Raw genomic sequence first — 18,703 nt, 5'->3', positions numbered from 1 at the left:
TGCCCAGAATTATATTGATTGACAGTCTGTCAAGTTCTGTCACTGTGGTTTATTTATAGTGTATGCCTTAAATAATCAAACTATCTGACTAATATTTTTGGACAGTTGCTCTTAGTTTTCAAGATGAGTTTTGCTCATACAAATGTGTCCTGTACCCAGACAGCTGCATTAAGGCCTGGAAGGTTTCTTTTGAATGTGGGTGGGAAGTAAAATGGAAGATGGAACTGAAATAAGAATGGAAATGGGAATCATCTCTTTTGGCCAACATCTTGGAACTGTATCGAACCTTAAAAAATAGTCTGAAAGTAAGTTTTCTCTGAACAAGAGAAAATGAAGGCAACATATGCCCAAAATGGTCCTTCTGTCATTTTCTTGTCTTTTTGGTCTTGTAAAGTCTCTTTAGTTCCCTGGCATGATGAAGGCAACAGCTTCAAGCTGACATATTGCATCGTGCAACCACAAGGTCCCATGGAAGAGCTCAGAGCTCTGTGCAAATCCACTGCTTTTCCTGCCCAATTCCCAAGAAACCAGGATTCTCCAGCTCCGCAGGGCAGGGAGGCTCCAGCAGCCATCCCCTGTCTTTGACCTCCAGCTGGGAAAATCTCCTCCGGGTAGGCAGGACCCTGTTGTGTCAACACTGTGACCCTGTGAAATGGAAACAAGTAGACCATACCACATGCCCATGCCATCATGCCATCAACTGAAGGTTTTCTCTCCATCAGCTTTCATGCCAAAGGCACCTCTGCCACTCTCATGGCTTTCAATAGTGCTTTCTTATAAGTCTGTACAATATAAAGGAAATGGTCATAAAAAGAAATATTTTTTGCCAGATTTATGTAGGGTTTTTTGGGGGGGTTGAGTTTATACTGAAGGTTACAGAGGCATGGTGGTGTTATCTGTGATGCCTGTAGAGCTCCTATCTGTGTAATCTCCAAACGTTGTGCTTATTGTGTAAGATGTGGATGACCCATAAGAAAAACTCTTTCTTTGAAGAGTGTGTCCTTTCACACGAGTGGAGTTCACCACCCTTTGGGTCAAGCTGTGATCCTGGGGAGGGAGAGGAAGGAGAGGGAAGGAGTTACGGAAGATTTCATGCTAGAGGACCAGCACTCTTCCTTCCTCATCTACTCGGCAGATCCAGAGCTGTCTCCCCTCCTGGGGAGCCTGTCTACCCCTGCATAACATCTTCACAGTCCTGGAAAGTTCCATTATTCCCTTGCTTCACGTGAAAATTGGACATGAGCGAGCAATGTGTGCTTGTGGCCCCAAAATCCCATCATATCCTGGTTGAGGATACAATGTTCAGGTTGAGGTAGGTGATTCTCCCCTTTACTCCCCTCTTGTGAGACCTCACCTAGAGCACTGTGGGGTTCCCAGCACGAGACAAACATGGACCTGTTGGAGCGGGTCAGAGGAGGGCCATGAAAATGGAACATCTCTGCTGTGGAGAAAGGCTCGGAGAGTTGGGGTTGTTCAGCCTGGAGAAGAGGAGGCTCCAGGGAGACCTTAGAGCGGCCTCCCAGGACTGAAAGGGGCTACAGGAAAGGGGGAAGGGACTCTTGATCGGTGGGGAGGGATAGGACAAGGGGGAACAGTTTTAAACTGACAAGAGGAGGGATTTAGATCAGATCTAAGGAAGAAATTGTTCCCTGTGAGGGTGGTGAGGCCCTGGCACAGGTTGCCCAGAGGAGCTGTGGCTGCCCTCTCCCTGGAAGGGTTCAAGGCCAGGTTGGACAGGGCTTTGGGCAACCTGGGCTAGTGGAAGGTGTCCCTGCCCATGGCAGGGGGGCAGAACTAGATGATCTTTAAGGTTCCTTCCAACCGAAACCATCCTGTGATTGCCATGAATGCCTCAGGAAGAGAGATGGCACCAAGCCCTTTGTATAGACGGGAAGGCCGTACCCTGCTCCAGCCAGAGCCCCCTCTGCCTTCAGACTAAAAGCCTGTAGATCCCTCCCCACCACTGCTCCTCTGCAGGCTCTGGGGGCTTGACCGTCTGTCTGCAGCTCATCACAAGGTCTCTTATCAGCACAAATGCACAAGGGCAACCCTTGAACAGCAGATACGGTAAATTACCCCGTTTAATTCAAGTCCTTTAATTTTCATAGGGTCAGATGGCAGCGCTGACTTACAGTCTCATCAGCAGCAAGCGTGGGATACGGTTTTCCAGCTTCGTGATAACGTGTCCAGTACAGAGTCTCAGCAACTGCTGGTCTGTACAGTCATCAGTTTTTATAAAATGGATAGCAACAGTACCAACAATGCTGTGGGTGCCTTTACAGTCCACACAAAGATTGGTTTTGCATGGCCATGGGTAACGAGCAAGAAATAAGTTGCTGCTTATATAAAAGAAAGGACCCTTCAGGTGAAAAAAGAACCAACTGTAAAAGGTCTCCAGGAAAGCGAGCATTGTCAAATGCTAGAGCAAATCTTTTTTTACAGTTGCTGTGTCTGGTGAATACATGTTCATTTGACTGCTCTACTCTTGGGCTGATGAGGCTTGAAACAGTAATAAGGGGGTGGCACTTTTTCATGGGAATGAATGTATTTATTATCCTCAGAGACTTGAGAAATGCTGGATTATCAACCATCCATTAACTTGCTCTTCAGAACGGTTCCACCCTTGCTTTCAGCTTTTCCTCTATTTTTACATCCATTTAGCATGAGTGGGCTGGAATAGTTTCATGGCAAGGTGGTGAGTGAGTGATGGGATACCAGCGGTAACGTGGGATGATCCGTGTAAAATGAAACCTGGCCCAGCCCTGGGCTCCCTGCAGCATCAAGGTGCCTTTGCAGATCTGGATGCTTGTCCTTCGTAATGCCCGAGGAGCAGCGTGCGGGAGAGCTTTGGGTAGAGCTTGACATGGAAATGCGTGCAGTCGCTGTGCTCGGTTCAACTGTTAAATGGTTCTGTGTGTCTAGGGAAGAAAGAAAAGGTTATGGCTATGTTAGGGAAGAAAGAAAAGGTTATGCCATCCTTCCTGCTGTAGTTGTGTTTGTGAGCTGGCAAAACGGGATTCGCTCAGATTAATATAATTTAAAATGTTAAGCACAAAACAAAACAGAAATCAGTTTAGGAGGGTTTCAGCTCTGTCCTCCTGAGTTGGAGATTGCTTCTAGACTTAAATTTGATTTGGAAAACTCTGTGAGTTGAGGAATTTACATTTTGAGCTATAAAAATAATTTCACAGAATCACAGAATCAACTAGGTTGGAAAGGACCTTGAAGATCATCTAGTCCAACCATTAACCTAGCACTGCTAGTACAACAGATTTGCTTTTTAAAATGCACAAGGGCAAATTAAACTGGGGATAAGTGAAATCTAATGGATGAGATGTGTCTTGGTATTTTAGTACCGAGTTTGACCCGAGTTCCAGCTGAAGGACAGTAACATCTTAAAACACACTGACAATCTAGCGTACAAACATTTGCTCACACCTGTAGCATCCTAAGAGCCCTTAGTCTGTAAGTCATTTGTGACAAAGGGCTCCTGGCTGGTAAATCAAGTGTTTGGTCTTGGAAACGTTGCTCTTCATTGACCTTGGTGCAGCCCCGTGTCCACCAAGTCAACTGGACCCGTAAAAGGAGCAGCCTGATAGTGTTGGGTCATGGCTTATGCGAGGGGATGGACAGGGTGGCCATGAACATCTAAAGCGGTGGGGCAGGAATACCTGCTGTGTATCAGGTAGGCAACTGTGTTGTATCAGGGCAGCTACACGCCTAATTTAGATGGGATAAATCTAGAGCAATTAATCTTTAAGTAAGTGATGTTTTAAATAGTTCTCATTGAACAGGAAAGGTCTATAAAATGCCCCGTGTAAGAAGCCATTCAGAGGTCACATCCCTACCTCCCATACACCAAGGGGTATTCCCTGGGGGACAGCTCCCTAAAAGGCAGAATCCCAGAATCATTGAGGTTGGAAAAGCCCTTGAAGCTCCTCCAGTCCAACCATGAACCTCACCCTGACCGTTCCCAACTCCACCAGATCCCTCAGCGCTGGGTCAGCCCGACTCTTCAACCCCTCCAGGGATGGGGACTCCCCCCCTGCCCTGGGCAGCCCATTCCAACGCCCAACAACCCCTTCTGCAAAGAAATCCTTCCGAAGAGCCAGTCTGACCCTGCCCTGGCGCAGCTTGAGGCCATTCCCTCTTGGCCTGCCGCTGGTTCCTTGGCTCAAGAGACTCATCCCCCCTCTCTGCACCCTCCTTTCAGGGAGTTGGAGAGGGCCAGGAGGTCTCCCCTCAGCCTCCTCTTCTCCAGACTGAACCCCCCCAGTTCCCTCAGCCGCTCCCCATCACACCTGTGCTCCAGACCCTGCACCAGCTCCGTTGCCCTTCTCTGGACACGCTCGAGTCATTCAATGGCCTTTTTGGAGTGAGGGGCCCAAAACTGAACCCAGGAATCGAGGGGCGGCCTCACCAGTGCCGAGCACAGGGGTAAGATCCCTTCCCTGTCCCTGCTGGCCACGCTAGTGCTGATACAAGCCAGGATGCCATTGGCCTTCTTGGCCACCTGGGCACACTGCTGGCTCATTATCAATCAATCCCCCCCAGGTCCCTCTCTGACTGGCAGCTCTCCAGCCACTCCTCCCCAAGCCTGTAGCGCTGCTGGGGGTTGTTGTGGCCCAAGTGCAGCACCCAGCATTTGGCCTTATTGAAACTCCTCCAGTTGGCCTCAGCCCTTAGCTTTAGCAAGAGGAGATGCATGGCCCAAGCCCCGAGCTCTGCAGCCGTGTGAGGAGCAAGGTGGGCTGAAAAGACATTCTCTGGATGGAGAAAGGCTCATGCCGTGGGAGAGCAAGGTTAAACCTCTGCTGCAAGTAATTTCTGTAATTTCATTCACTCTTTTTGACATGGAATGAATTTCTGAAACACTGTAGCTCTTCATCTCTGAAGGCTTGGTTTCCAGTGCACAATTACTTCCCAGATGTCCTTCTCACCTATTTTCTCTGTGCCCCCCATTCATCACATAATTAGGCGCATTTTTGGGTGTCATTGCTACTGGCAGTCAACGTTCAAGAGCGTTGCTGCAACCCTGGCTGGTGGAGGCTTTGGCAGAGCTATGCCAGGAAGTATATGTAGTGTCTGCTCTCTAATTTCTCAGCTCTGGAGTAATTCCTCAAGTACCGAATTTTCACGTTTGTGTCATATAATGTGACTTTTTAAAATTCCCAATCTAAAGGGAACAGATTTACATCAGGGTGAAGTCGAAGACATGAAGTTTCTCATGTTTCTGTCCCGAGAAGGTACTCATAAATACTGTTTTTGAAGAGTTTGTGAGGTCAAAGCAATAAAGAATGAGAAATGGTGGGTTAGCTTGAAATATTACATGAAAGTATTTTGCATGTGAAAATACTTTGGCTTCATATGGCTGACCTGAAGGGGTGATTGCAAAGACAAAATGTTCCTGGACCTGTTGTAGCTTCAAAACTATCGCTCAGCAGAAACAAACTGGCCTACGGTGTTTTGGGGATTTAAAAGGGAGAATTAGTAAAATGGTCCCTTGAATTTATCCGTCTTGAAGCAATGAATGACACAATATGGACAGTTTTGTGTGGCTTTCTGGCTTTTTAGTCTGTTGAATGTTGGTAGTTAATGAGCTCTCGAGATAGTGTCTGAGCAACAGTGAGCTGGAGTCCTTGGTGGCAGTGGTTCAACGAGTTGAAGTGTGGTTTTATAGTGCCTTGTCCTGCCCTTAGATAAGGGACTTTATTATCTGTCCCTGTGAAAATCCTTGTGATAAGGCCAAGACTTGCTAGGAAAAAGAATGAAGGAGAGTATTTTGTCTTGTAAATTAATTTAGGCTGCTTGTAGCAATTTAAGCCCTAATCAGATAATGGCCAAAGGAAACTATTCTTGAAAAATTAAATGGCACATTGTGGAAGTCAGTGTTGTAAGTGGCAATTCATTCACCCAATCACTGGTGGAAGGCTGAAACATGGACCAAACCACCTGGGCTCTCCAGCCAAAGAGAACCACATTCCTTTACAAGAGTTTCACAAGTACCTAAGTCCTGCCGAGACTTTGCACTTGTGGGTTTTCAGTGCTGCATTGGCTGGTATGTTATTTAGATGCTCCTGACAATTTTGTTTGTGATCTGAAGCTGGAAGCTCACCCATACGTGAAATTGCGGGTGGATGGGTTATGGTAGGTGCTGCTGGCAAATGCCAAATCCTGGGTGCACATCTTGGGTTTGGGCTGCTCCAAACCAGTGAGCTCCTTTTGAGAAGGACTTTTGGTATGTGATAACCAGACCAGTTCAGCGTAACAAGTTCAGGTCACCGTATTGATTAATTTTCTAAGTACTCTCAAGTGCTCTGTCTGCTCTATTTTTTTTATGTCTGTACACACCAGCTGTGCAGACAATGGGGTTGTGTCTCCATTTCAGCAGGGCTGGAGGGAAGAAATGAGAGGCAGAGCCCTGGGGAAGGTCCCCTGAAGTCCACAGCGGTTCCTGAGCACCCCACTGTCTCTTGGATGTGACTTTTGTGATGTTTGTACACGGAGGAGAGCACAAATCCAGAAACACGAGGACAGGAGGGCATGAATCTTACAATATATCAAGGTTTATAGTGTGCCTTCAGAAGGCTGTGTTAGATGGGTGTAAGGAATATGCACAGTAGGTTGACACAGTTAGAAACATTAATGAAATCTGGGGGGAAATGTGGCCTAATCCCTGCTTGGTACCATATGTCGGTGTCTCCAGAGCTCCAGGGTTGGACCCTGAAGCTTATGGAGGCAGGCTCGCAGCCTGGCTAACATGCTGGTTAAGCTAAGGGGGTTCTTCATTGTCACAACTATCGTAATACTGGATATGCAGTTTTGTCTTTTTGTAAATTCGCTCCATTTTTTCAAATCTGGATTGGAGTGATATTGTAGAGGGAAGGGCTACCATCGAGAAGTACCTGGCGAAGGTTGAGGATTGGGTCCATGTGAACCTCGTGAGGGTCAACAAGGCCAAGTGCAAGGTCCTGCCCATGGGTGGGGACAACCCCCAGTATCCATACAGACTGGGAATAAAGGATAAAGGAGAAGGACCTGGGGATACTGGTAGATGAAAAACTGGACATGAGCTGGCAGTGTGCGCTTGCAGGCCACAAAGCCAACCATACCCTGGGCTGCAGCAAGTGATCAAGAGCAGTGTGGGCAGCAGGGCGAGGGGGGGATTCTTCCCCTCTGCTCCACTCTCAGGAGACCCCCCTGCAGTGCTGGGTCCAGCTCTGGGGGCACCAACAGCAGAAGGACACGGACCTGCTGGAGTGGGGCCAGAGGAGGCCACGAAGATGCTCGAGGGGCTGGAGCACCCCCCTGTGAGGACAGGCTGAGAGAGTTGGGGGGTTCAGCTGGAGAAGAGAAGGCTCTGGGGAGACCTTAGAGTGGCCTTTCAATATATAAAGGGGACTTTTAAGAAAGACAGAGGGAGACTTTTTACCAGGGCCTGTAGTGACAGGACAAGGGGCAACGGTGTTAAATTGAAAGAGAGCAGGTTTAGATAGGATCTAAGGAAAAAATGTTTCACGATGAGTGTGGTGAGGCCCTGGCACAGGTTGCCCAGAGAAGCTGTGGCTGCCCCCTCCCTGGAAGGGTTCAAGGCCAGGTTGGACGGGGCTTTGGGCAACCTGGGCTAGTGGAAGGTGTCCCTGCCCTTGGCAGGGAGGTTGGAACTAGATGATCTTTAAGGTCCCTTCCAACCCAAACCAGTCTGTTATTCCATGCTTCTGTGGATGGAGGTTGCTCATTTACAGTGAGGATTATGGCTTGGGCAGTATACGCTGAAATCTTCTTGAGAGGAAGCAGAAAAGTGGGGAGGAGACCTTTGAATTGGGTGCTGCCCTCTGAAACTTTCTGCGGGTGTCTTCTGTAGTGCCCAGGTACTTGAGGTAGGGGCTTGGGGTGGGAGTGAGTTCAGCTGAACACCAGCTGAGCTTTCGTTAGTGATTTCATGGCTGGCAGAAAAAAAATGGCCAAGCTCCCTGTGCCTTTGCCGTGGGGTTTTAATGTCACTTTGTCCCTCATGCCCGGTCCTCTGGAGCCTGGCAGTGCTGACCTACAGGGTGTCACAAGGGTTTTCCAGTGGTTGGTGGGAAGGATGAGCCAGTTTGCACCTGGGGCTGGGTATGAGCACTCTGAATTTCAAATGCTGAAGTGAATGAAAGAGAGTACCAAATCTAATCCTTGAATGAGCCCAAATAAAGCCTTCCCCTCTATCGCTGCCCCTTTGATTCTTTAATCCTTCCCACCCTGCTGCTAGCCTTAACTCCAAGGGCAGCCCTTTGCCTGCTGACATCTCTGATTTTTTTTCCCTGCCCTCTCATTTCTCCCCAGTAATTCAGCAGTTTTTACTGTGCTGATGTACGGAACAACCACAGCGGAGTGGTCACGCAGTAGCTTGGTACCTTGGGACCAGGAATAAGCAATCCCAGAAAGCTGCCAGGATGGAAAGAGCTGTCTTAAATGCTCCATCCAACCATTTCTTGTGTCGTACAGAAGAGGTTTGCGGTGAGCTTGTGTATACAGTTATGCACTCATCTGTCTTGCATGCAGGCAGTAAAATATATATAGCTGGAAATATAAGCTAACTGCTTTATTATGGGCGTTCTGAGTATAATCACAAAGGAGCCTGGGCTAAACAAAGCTGGTGGTTAAACATGTTTGAAGGCTCTGCATGCCACTCTTTTTTAATTTATTTCATAACCTCCTTTACTAGTGCATCTCCTAAAGGTGTGCGTGTTAAAAATTGGGGGCAGGTAGCTGGGACTCGTGGCCTAAAAGCCATTAATCAGAAGCAGCATTGCACCAAAGAGGACAGGGATGAGCAGAGCTGGAAATAATGGTATAGAAACATTTAGAAAGACATGAAAAATTAAAGGCGGCTTTAAAATACCTACTTGATGCAGCCCTGTGTGCTCTTCGCTTTGCAGAGTCAGTTATTGTGTCGTAATTTTTAAAGCAGTTCAGTTAGTGCTTCTCAGAGCTGGAGTGCTGTATATTTTCCTTGGGGAGAACGTTAAATGAATACTGGCTTTCCTTTTCCTATTGATTGTGGAGATGATATTAAATTAAAATAAAGCAAGAAAACAACTTTTGATTTCTTCTGTGAGGAATCTAATAAATTTTGTTCAATATGTTTTCATCTCATTTTCTTTCCTTCTGCATCATTGCTGTAATAAGGCCCCAAGCCCCAGCAGAGACAGGGTCCCATCATGTGCAGATCTGTACAAGTAGAAAGTAAAGGATATTTTCTTTCTCTCCCTGACATTTTCATGTCTCCAGCAGGAAGCCCATGAAGATTAGCAGCACTCAACATAAAACAAGTGGGTTTGGCCCACTTGCTGTTATTTTTGATTCAAGGTGAAGAGTCAAGATAGACGTAGCAGGAGGGGAGCAGGGTCAGCGGGAGGACCAGGGATTTACAGGAGGTCTCTTAGAGTGTCCAGGAGGAAAATCAGAGCAGGATGCCAGACCCTTTGGTGCTGCCACCTCTCCTGAGCTCATCCCTAGTTGTTGGACCTGGGCTTTGTCTTATACCTCAGGGGGTGTGCGACATGGGGACAGCAGCTTTTGCTTTCCCAAGGAAGCTTGTTTGTGGTCATTTGGGGGATGAAGAAGAGTCAACAAACATAAATCCTAATGGCTCAAAAACAAATAAGGTATAAAACCTTCTCATGTATTTTTAAACCCAGTGGGTTTTGAGCACTGGGAATTTTCAAGCACGTTTCTCCTGACACAAATTGCCCCAGATTCAACTACTTCCTTATCTTTCAGTATGTCCAAAAAAGGAGCAAACCACATTAATTTTCCTGCACCTTTCTCATCTCCATTTCCCCTTGAAACGGAAAGGACAAGTTTTCTTGCCGGAGGTCGGCACTTATCAAAGTTTATGAGATCAAAGTGGAAGATAGAGTAGAACAGGGCTGGCTGCATCTTTTCGCATCCGAAGCTATTAAAACTTCCTTGATAGAAACTGTATTTATCTGAAATGAAATTATTCTGAAAGTGGCCATAACTTTCTTTCAGAACAACAAAAGATACCACAGTAAGCAAGATGCAGTCCTACCAAGCAGAAGTTAAACCCAAAAAAAGAGAAAGAAGACCTAAATATACAGTTGTCTCCATCTGCCTGAAATAACCATGAAGTCTTTCAATAATTGGCTGGATGGAAAAGCTTACCCAAAGCTACAGTTTTCTGTGGTCTGAAAGTGGTCTGATTTATTTCAGGCTTGTTTTTTATGTATAAACCTAATGTTGAAAAATTTGGCCTGAGTAAAAGAAGGTTTTTTTGCTGAATTTGATAGTGTGTCATTGCTGGTGGTATCTCATAGGGCACAGATGAAACATTTGCTGTATGTAGCCATGCAGGACTATGTTTGTCATGGTTGTGGACTTAAGGACTATTAGTTAAGGACTGTTAAGGACTACCGCAGCAGTTCGTGGGATTCGGGACTTATATGGGGGGATTAACCAGCAGTAAAGACCCGAAGAACATCTTGGTGCCCCAAGAGGCTATCATCCAGATCCCATCCCTAGTTGATGAGCAAGGGACTTCCCAACACCATGGCATGCACGTCCAGCCATTGGCTACTAAACTGTGTGACGAGGAGGTAGAACCCTGTGTAGAAACACAGCTGAGACAATTATAGGGAAAATAGGCTTGGTGTGGCCCAGAAGTGAGCTGGAATTGGTTTAACACCCCTAGCCAGACTGGTGAGGAGGCAAAGCGGGATCATCAAAGTCAAGCAGGCAATGTGGAGGACCCTGGCGCGATGAATATACTGGAAAAGAAATGGTTATCTTCTAATGAAGCAGAGAGTAGGCAGGGATATTTCTGATTTAAGATCTTCATCATTAATGTTCTGCTTGCAATCACTGGATCTGCAAATAACTTTCCGAGGAGCTTCTTGATTGCTAAAAGGCTGTATATATTCCTGAGTACAATGACAACATAGTTTTATGTAGCCTAAAAAAAAAAAAATAATAATCTGTTAAACTGCTGCTTATCCAACATTAACTACAGCAATTTTTAATTAACCTGATTTAGAAGCCAAATATATCACTGATGAAAGTGAGAGGGTAGAACATAGAGTCATTTATTCCAGTACAGTGGTCATGATTGTTGAATTAGATTTATTCAAATGAACCTCAAAATTTTGCCGCAGTGGTCGGCTGTGTGCCGGGTGCCAGGTTTCAGAAATCTGCATGTAGTCGAAACGCAGTGAGCTTTGGGGCACGGGAGGGGGAGATTGCAATGTGTTTGTTTCGCTGTTCAGAAATGGGGAGGAAAGACCCACGCTCGCTTTTATTTAATAAAACAAAAACAAAGATGCGGTGTGAATCGACTGCTAATTACCTCTTTCCAGCCTTTGCTGGCAACCAGCAGACAGCGTCAGTGGAGTTTGGTGTGGAGAGACTCTCCAAGGGTCATTTTGTCAGCCGTTGGGTTGGCTCTGCTCTGGGACAACGGCCAACGAGATGCAGAGATAAACGGGGCAGCGGCTGTGGTGGTGAAGCACAGCAAAACCAAACTCTTCACCAGCAAAGGAAGATTAACAGGTCCCATTCGGTCTGTTGGAGGGATTTACGCAGGAGCATGTAAGGAGGGTTGGAGTTATTTGACTGTTACTGTTTTCAGTTGGGAAGACTTCCAAGAAATGGAAGTCTTCCCAATTCTGGGGGTGTTGATTGATAGCTGGCTGAACAGGAGCCAACAGTGTGCCAAGTGGCCAAGAAGGCCAATGGTGTCCTGGCTTGTATCAGCACTAGCGTGGCCAGCAGGGACAGGGAAGGGACCTTACCCCTGTGCACGGCACTGGTGAGGCCGCCCCTCGATTCCTGGGTTCAGTTTTGGGCCCCTCACTCCAAAAAGGCCATTGAATGACTCGAGCGTGTCCAGAGAAGGGCAACGGAGCTGGTGCAGGGTCTGGAGCACAGGTGTGATGGGGAGCGGCTGAGGGAACTGGGGGGGTTTAGTGTGGAGAAGAGGAGGCTGAGGGGAGACCTCATGGCCCTCTCCAACTCTCTGAAAGGAGGGTGCAGAGAGGGGGGATGAGTCTCTTGAGCCAAGGAACCAGCGGCAGGCCGAGAGGGAATGGCCTCAAGCTGCGCCAGGGCAGGGTCAGACTGGCTCTTAGGAAGGATTTCTTTGCAGAAGGGGTTGTTGGGCGTTGGAATGGGCTGCCCAGGGCAGGGGGGGAGTCCCCATCCCTGGAGGGGTTGAAGAGTCGGGCTGACCCAGCGCTGAGGGATCTGGTGGAGTTGAGAATGGTCAGTGTGAGGTTCATGGTTGAACTGGAGGATCTTCAAGGGCTTTTCCAACTTACATGATTCTGGGATTCTGTGAAATGGAAGTAGGGCAGTAAACAAAAGCAAAATGGGGCAGACCAAGGTGTGGAGGTTGTCCTCTGTGGTCTTCATACAGAACAAGAACTTCTAATGAAGTAAGAGTTTGGTGCAAGACATCTGCACTGTGTGTGGGTGCACACAGGGACTTGGGTCTGCAGTGTACAGTGATTTCCAGGCCTCCACGTAGCCAGCTGCTTAGGTGATTTCCCCTGAACTCCCTATGACCACTCCGAGTGAAGATGATGAAAATTGAAGATGCTCTGCAGCCTTTTCTAAAGTGCCTATTAAAACCTCATGCGGCTTCAAAGGGTACGAGCTGCCGTGCGTGTTCCTTCCAGGTGGCCTGGCAGGTAATCGCGTCCCTCCCAGGGATGGCAGTTGTGCAGCCATGAGTGAATATAAGGACTGGCATGTTTTCATGCAACGTCTCTACCTTCCCTTCAGCAAGAAGCTCTGGTTAGTGGAAGTGCTGAGCACCGAGGACTGGGGCTGGGTGCTGAGCTCTGCTGTTAGAATGCAAAGTGCTACGATGCTCAAGCTACGATGGCTGCAAGCAGCCAAGGAAGACCTTTCAAATACAGCTGTGCTGGTGGTTTTTCGTAACTGAATTCTGCATTCAGTGTGTGTATTTTCTTAGTAGCTTTCTTCAGAGCACATTGAACATTCCTTTGTTCTGCATTCTGGTTATCGTCCTCGTTTTCTAGAGGAATAAAGGTGAAATATTGATGATGTCACGTGTAAGTCTGTAGAGTACATTCATAGTCCTTCCTATACCCTGGCCAACTGAGAACACATCTGTGCTTTACCTCTCAGCTGTGCCGATGGTCTCTTTGCTCACACAGGTGGTTTATTGCTTTCCAGGGATGCTGTCCTCTTCTCTCTCCCTGTTGACAAAAGTGCAATTTCTCTCTTTTTGTCTCATTGCAGGTTATCCGACGGGCTATCCCACCGCTGCCCCAGCCTACAACCCAAACATGTATCCAACCAGCAGCCCCGGCTATGCCCCAGGTAATAAAATCTGTGTATGGAGACGAGATCAGGCATGTTGAAGCATGCAGGAGGATTTACCTTTTGCTGCTCAGTGTACAAAACCCAGCAGTTTCTGTGTGCTTGTCAGCAAATACTTCCCATGAAAGGGGCATGTGTTAAACTCTTCCCTCCCTAACTCTGCCATTAACTTCAGACCCTCCATTGGGAATATTTGTCTGTGTTGCAAAGTACTTTTGAGCCATGAATTATATTTTAATACTAATCCCAGGAATTTTACAATCCTCATCGCTGTGATACCTGTGCACTGATGGATTTTAATATATTCTGAATACTTCTATCTCCCCGAGATTGCCTTCCCTTTCCCCCTGCTTGTCCTTCTCTCCTCCTTCCATGTCATAGATGCAGAAATGTCAGCAACCATGTCGTGTTTGGTGTCTGGAGCTCCCATGCTTGTCATTACTGTCCCCTGCTTCCCCGTGTCACCGATGGACTCTGGGTCTGTCCTAGTGTCTTCTTCTGTCCAGCTCCTGCCCTTCACACCTCCCTAAAATGGCTCTTCCAAATATGCAGCAAGCTCTTCCTGCCCAAACTCAGGAACTCTTCTGCCTAAGCCTTGTTGTGCTGGTTATCTTTGAGAGCACCAGCTGCACTTTGCTTCATAAAATTTTGTTTTCCCTTGGCTTTCCCAGTTTGGCCAGTTGTTTTCTACCTCTGCTGCAATGTGTCCACTGGGATGTATTTGTTGTCTGCCTCTTCCCACCTTCCATGAAAGCTTGGCCAAGCTCTCTCCTTTATTCCCTTCTCCACTACTCCCCATCTATCTCTGGGAAAACTTACTTGGAGGTACAAGGTCTTAATTTTTCAGGGAAATCTTCATTTTTCACACCAGCCACGTGCTCTTTTGCATCCTCCTTTGCAGTTCCTCTGAACCATCCTGACAGCCAGGCTGATGGGTAACGCGTTCACCCTCCGTAGCTCAACCCCTACCATGGAGCCCTGCTCTCTTTGCCATCTCCAACCTTGGCAAGTTCCCCTCCATCCTTCCAGAGAGCTGGTAAAAAAGTAATTTTCCCAGCCCACTGCTTTAACTGTGTCATCCCCCTCTTTGCCTCCCTCTTGCTCGTATCTAGCACAGGCTACTTGTCTTTATTTATGGAAACAACGCCCACTTCATTCCTTCTTGGTGTCCAGAGCCTTACTGCTCTTCCAGCTCAGCCAACGCTGTCTGTCATCTTCACCTCTGACCTTTCCAATCAAGTGTCTCCCTTGTTCCTCCTGCTCCTCTCACTGGAAGGCTTCCCCTTATCACTCACAAAACCATTTCTTGTTTGAATTTCTCCATTAGCCATGGGGTTTTTTTTGACAAAACCCCATGACTAGACCACCAAGCTTCTTCCCTTGCCTGCTGTTGAACACCATCTCTCTGCATCTTCCTTCTGTCTGGTTTCCGCTGTTGTCTCTTGGCCAAACATGTACCCAGCCCATGTCTCTGGTCGTGTTGCTCTGTGGATGCAGAGAAATGTCTGGATGGAGGACACACACATGTCCAGGACCTTCCTGCCTGGCCAGAGAGAGCTGGAGAGGAGAAAGGCAGCAAAGCCTGTGGGTGGCATGAATACAAACCCATGCCCTGTCCATCAATTTGAGGTTGAACACCTCTTCTACATGAGGTGGGGAGATGGATTGCTCATAGCCAAGGGCTGCCAATGGTAGAAGATTCACATAGATTACAACTGAATGTAAATTAATCTCAGGAGCTGCTGTCAAATGACTCCCAGCAAGAACACTTATTATTCCAGAAAAAGGGGACCTTCCACTCTTTTTAAACCAGAGAAATTACTCCAAAGCAGGAGTCATGGAGTAATTCCCACCTGTCCAAAAGTTGTCTTCACCACAGCACGGACTAATGAAGTTCTGTGCTTAATGAGGAATCTTTGAGTTGCTCTGCTAAGTCAATCACTTTTTTATGCTTTTAAACCCAAACTTGGAAACCCTTATAGAAGTTTTTTTTTCTTTTTGGAGTTGAAGACTTCTCTTAGGCCCCCACTCAGGAATTTAAGTGAAGTCAAACCTATATTTAAGGACTTTACTGAAAACAGCCCTTTAGAAGGACTAAACGATCTTGAGTTTGTAAAGCGCAGTTAAGTTCTCTGCTTTCAGCCAAATTACCTGGGGGATGGGAGCCTCTTGGCATGACAAAGTGTGGTAGAAACCCAAGGGCTAAATAGCAGTTTCAAAATGTAGAAACATGGAATCATAGAATCACAGGATGGTTTGGGTTGGAAGGGACCTTCAAAGGTCATCCAGTTCTAATCCCCCTGACACAGGCAGGGCCACCTTCCACTAGCCCAGGTTGCCCAAAGCCCCGTCCAACCTGGCCTTGAACACTTCCAGGGAGGGGGCAGCCACAGCTTCTCTGGGCAACCTGTGCCAGAGCCTCCCCACCCTCACAAGGAAGAATTTCTTCCTTACATCTAATCTAAATCTCCCCTCTGTCAGTTTAAACCCGTTCCCCCTTGTCCTATCCCTCCCCCCTGATGACGAGTGCCTCCCCCCTTTCCTGTAGCCCCTTTCAGTCCTGGGAGGCCGCTCTAAGGTCTCCCCGGAGCCTTCTCTTCTCCAGCTGAACCCCCCAACTCTCTCAGCCTGTCCTCACAGGGGGGTGCTCCAGCCCCCCGAGCATCTTGGTGGCCTCCTCTGGCCCCGCTCCAGCAGGTCCGTGTCCTTCTGCTGTTGGTGCCCCCAGAGCTGGACCCAGCACTGCAGGGGGGTCTCCCGAGAGCAGAGCAGAGGGGGAGAATCCCCCCCTCGCCCTGCTGCCCACACTGCTCTGGGTGCAGCCCAGCACACGGGTGGCTTTCTGGGCTGCCAGCACACGTTGCTGGCTCACAGGCAGTTTTCCACCCCCCAACCCCCCCAAGTCCTTCTCCTTGGGGCTGCTCTCCAGCCACTCCTTGCCCAGCCTGGATTTGTGCCTGGGATTGCCCCGACCCATGGGCAGGACCTTGCCCTTGGCCTTGTTGCACTCCATGAGGTTCAGAGGGTCCCCCCTCTCCAGCCTGCCCAGGTCCCTCAGGATGGATCCCTTCCCTCCAGTGGGTCACCGCACCACACAGCTCGGTGTTGGCAGGGAACTGGCTGAGGGTGCGCTCAGCCCCACTGTCCATGTCCCCAGCAAAGATGTTAAACAGCACCGGGCCCAACCCCGACCCCTGAGGATGCCCCTCGTCACTGCTCTCTACTCAGACATCGAGCCACTGATCACAACTCTTTGAGTGTGACCCCCTAGCCCATTCCTTACCCACCGAGTGCTCCATCCATCAAACCAACATCTCTCCAATTTAGAGACAAGGATGTGGAGACAAACGCTTTACACAAGTCCAGGTAGATGATGTCAGTGGCTCTTCCCTTATCCACCAGCGCTGTAACCCCGTTGTAGAAGGCCACCAAAGTCATCAGGCACGATTTGCCCTCAGTGAAGCCATGTTGGCTGTCACCACCCCCGTCCTTATTTTCCATGGGTCCCAGCACAGTATCCAGGAGGATCCACCCCACGATCTTGCTGGGCACAGAGGTGAGACTGCCTAGCCCGTAGTTTCCTGGTTCTTCCTTTATCCTCTCTTTAAAAATGGGGGTTTTGCTTCCCCTTTTCCAGTCAGTGGGCACTTTATGAGATTGCCATGCCTTTTCAAATACAGTGGATAGTGGCTGGGCCGATTCATCTACCAGTTCCCTCAGGACCCACAGATGCATCTCATCAGGTCCCTTTAGATGGTCTTGAACTCTTCAGGTTCCTTAGATGGTCTCAAACCTGATCTTCTCCTACAGTGGGCAGTTTATCATTCTCCCAGTCCTCTCCTTTGCTGTCTGCACCTTGGGCAGTGTGGCTGGAGCCCTTGCCGATGAAGACTGAGGCAAAAAAGTCATTGAGTACCTCAGTCTTCTCCATATCCTGGGTAACCGGATCTCCTGTTTCATTCTGGAGAGGGCCCACATTTTCCCTAGTCTTCCTTTTATCACTGATGTAGCTATAGAAGCTTTTCTTGTTGCCCTTGATATCCCTGACTAGATTTAATTCTGTTCAGGGCTTTGGTTTTCCTAACCTGATCCCTGGTTGTTCAGTTTCTCTGTATCCCTCCCAGGCTACCTCTCCTTGCTTCCACCCTCTCTCAGCTTTCTTTTTGTGTTTGAGCTTGTCCAGGAGCTCCATGTTCATCCATGCAGGCCTTCTGGGGTTCTTATCTGACTTCCTCTTTGTCGGGATGCATCACTTGAAGGAGGTGATCCTTGAATATGAACCACCTTTCCTGGGCCCCTCTTCCCTCCAGGGCTTTATCCCATGGCACTCCCAAAGAGACCAAAGTCTGCTCTCCTGAAGTCCAAGGTAGAGAGCTTGCTGCTGCCTGCCTCACTGCCCTAAGACCTTGAACTCCACCGTTTCATGGTCACTGCAGCCAAGGCTGCCCTTGAGCTTCACAGTCCCCACCAGCCCCTCCTTGTTGACTCCTCCATCACTTGGAGAAGGAAGTTTCCATCAACGCATTCCAGGAACCTCCTGGATTGCTTGTGCCCTGCTGTGTTGTCCCTCCAACAAATATCAGGGTGGTTGAAGCTCCCCATGAGGACCAGGGCTTGTGAACGTGAGGCTGCTCCCATCTGTCTACTGAGGGCCTCATCTGCTCGGTCTTCCTGGTTGGGTGGCCTGTAGCAGACCCTCACTGTTACGTCACCTGTCCCTGCCCTCCGTTTAATCCTCATCCATGGGCTCTGCTGCTGTAACTCTTATCTGGAGTGAATTAAATGAAAGGGGCTATAAGAAAAGGAAATCTCCTATTTAATAGCGATCTTGAGATCTTGTTTCCCAGAGAAGCTGTGGCTGCCCCCTCCCTGGAAGGGTTCAAGGCCAGGTTGGACGGGGTTTTGGACAACCCGGGCTAGTGGAAGGTACCCCTGCCCAGAGCAGGGGAGTGGAACTAGATGATCTTTGAAGGTCCCTTCTAACCCAAACCAGTCTGTGCTTAGAACATTATTAGCTGTGGGTTTTTTAGGCTGTAGTGTGTTATCAGAGTGTTTTCTTTAAGCGATATGGTCATATAGGTCAAGTGCAAGAATCGGCAGTGTCTGAACTGATTGGAAAAGCATTTCTGAGATCAGAACTGTGCCTTTTTTCACGGTTTTTATGAAAAAGGCCTGAAAAAATCTCTTGCTCACCCATTTCCAAGCACACATTGGAGATGAAAAATAATATCTTGCCCTTTGTTTTGACTTCATGGCTTTTTGGTTGGCCGAGATGTTTATTCTGAATGCTTCGCTGCCTCAAAAGAGCTACGGGATTTTAAAACTTCTGAATAAAGCCGTCTTTTCAGCTAAGTGT

At 48.1% G+C, this 18,703-nt stretch overlaps 1 protein-coding gene across 6 annotated transcripts in view; it reads left to right on the top strand.

The window, feature by feature from the left end:
- Positions 1–18,703, top strand: part of FAM168A (family with sequence similarity 168 member A) — a 226,631-nt gene that overhangs the window by 179,477 nt on the left and 28,451 nt on the right. For all 6 annotated transcript variants that reach the window (XR_012627778.1, XM_074860549.1, XM_074860545.1 and 3 more), the window contains one exon: positions 13,267–13,347. Coding sequence is in view for 5 of the 6 variants with exons in the window: in XM_074860549.1 (XP_074716650.1) it covers positions 13,267–13,347 (81 nt within the window). In the remaining variant the exon portion in view is untranslated. The remainder of the gene's footprint in view (positions 1–13,266; positions 13,348–18,703) is intronic.

Source organism: Strix uralensis, chromosome 2, assembly GCF_047716275.1.
Source record: "Strix uralensis isolate ZFMK-TIS-50842 chromosome 2, bStrUra1, whole genome shotgun sequence".
Lineage (NCBI taxonomy): Eukaryota > Metazoa > Chordata > Aves > Strigiformes > Strigidae > Strix > Strix uralensis.
Note: the sequence above shows the minus strand (reverse complement) of the source record. Positions and strands in the feature narration are given on the sequence as shown.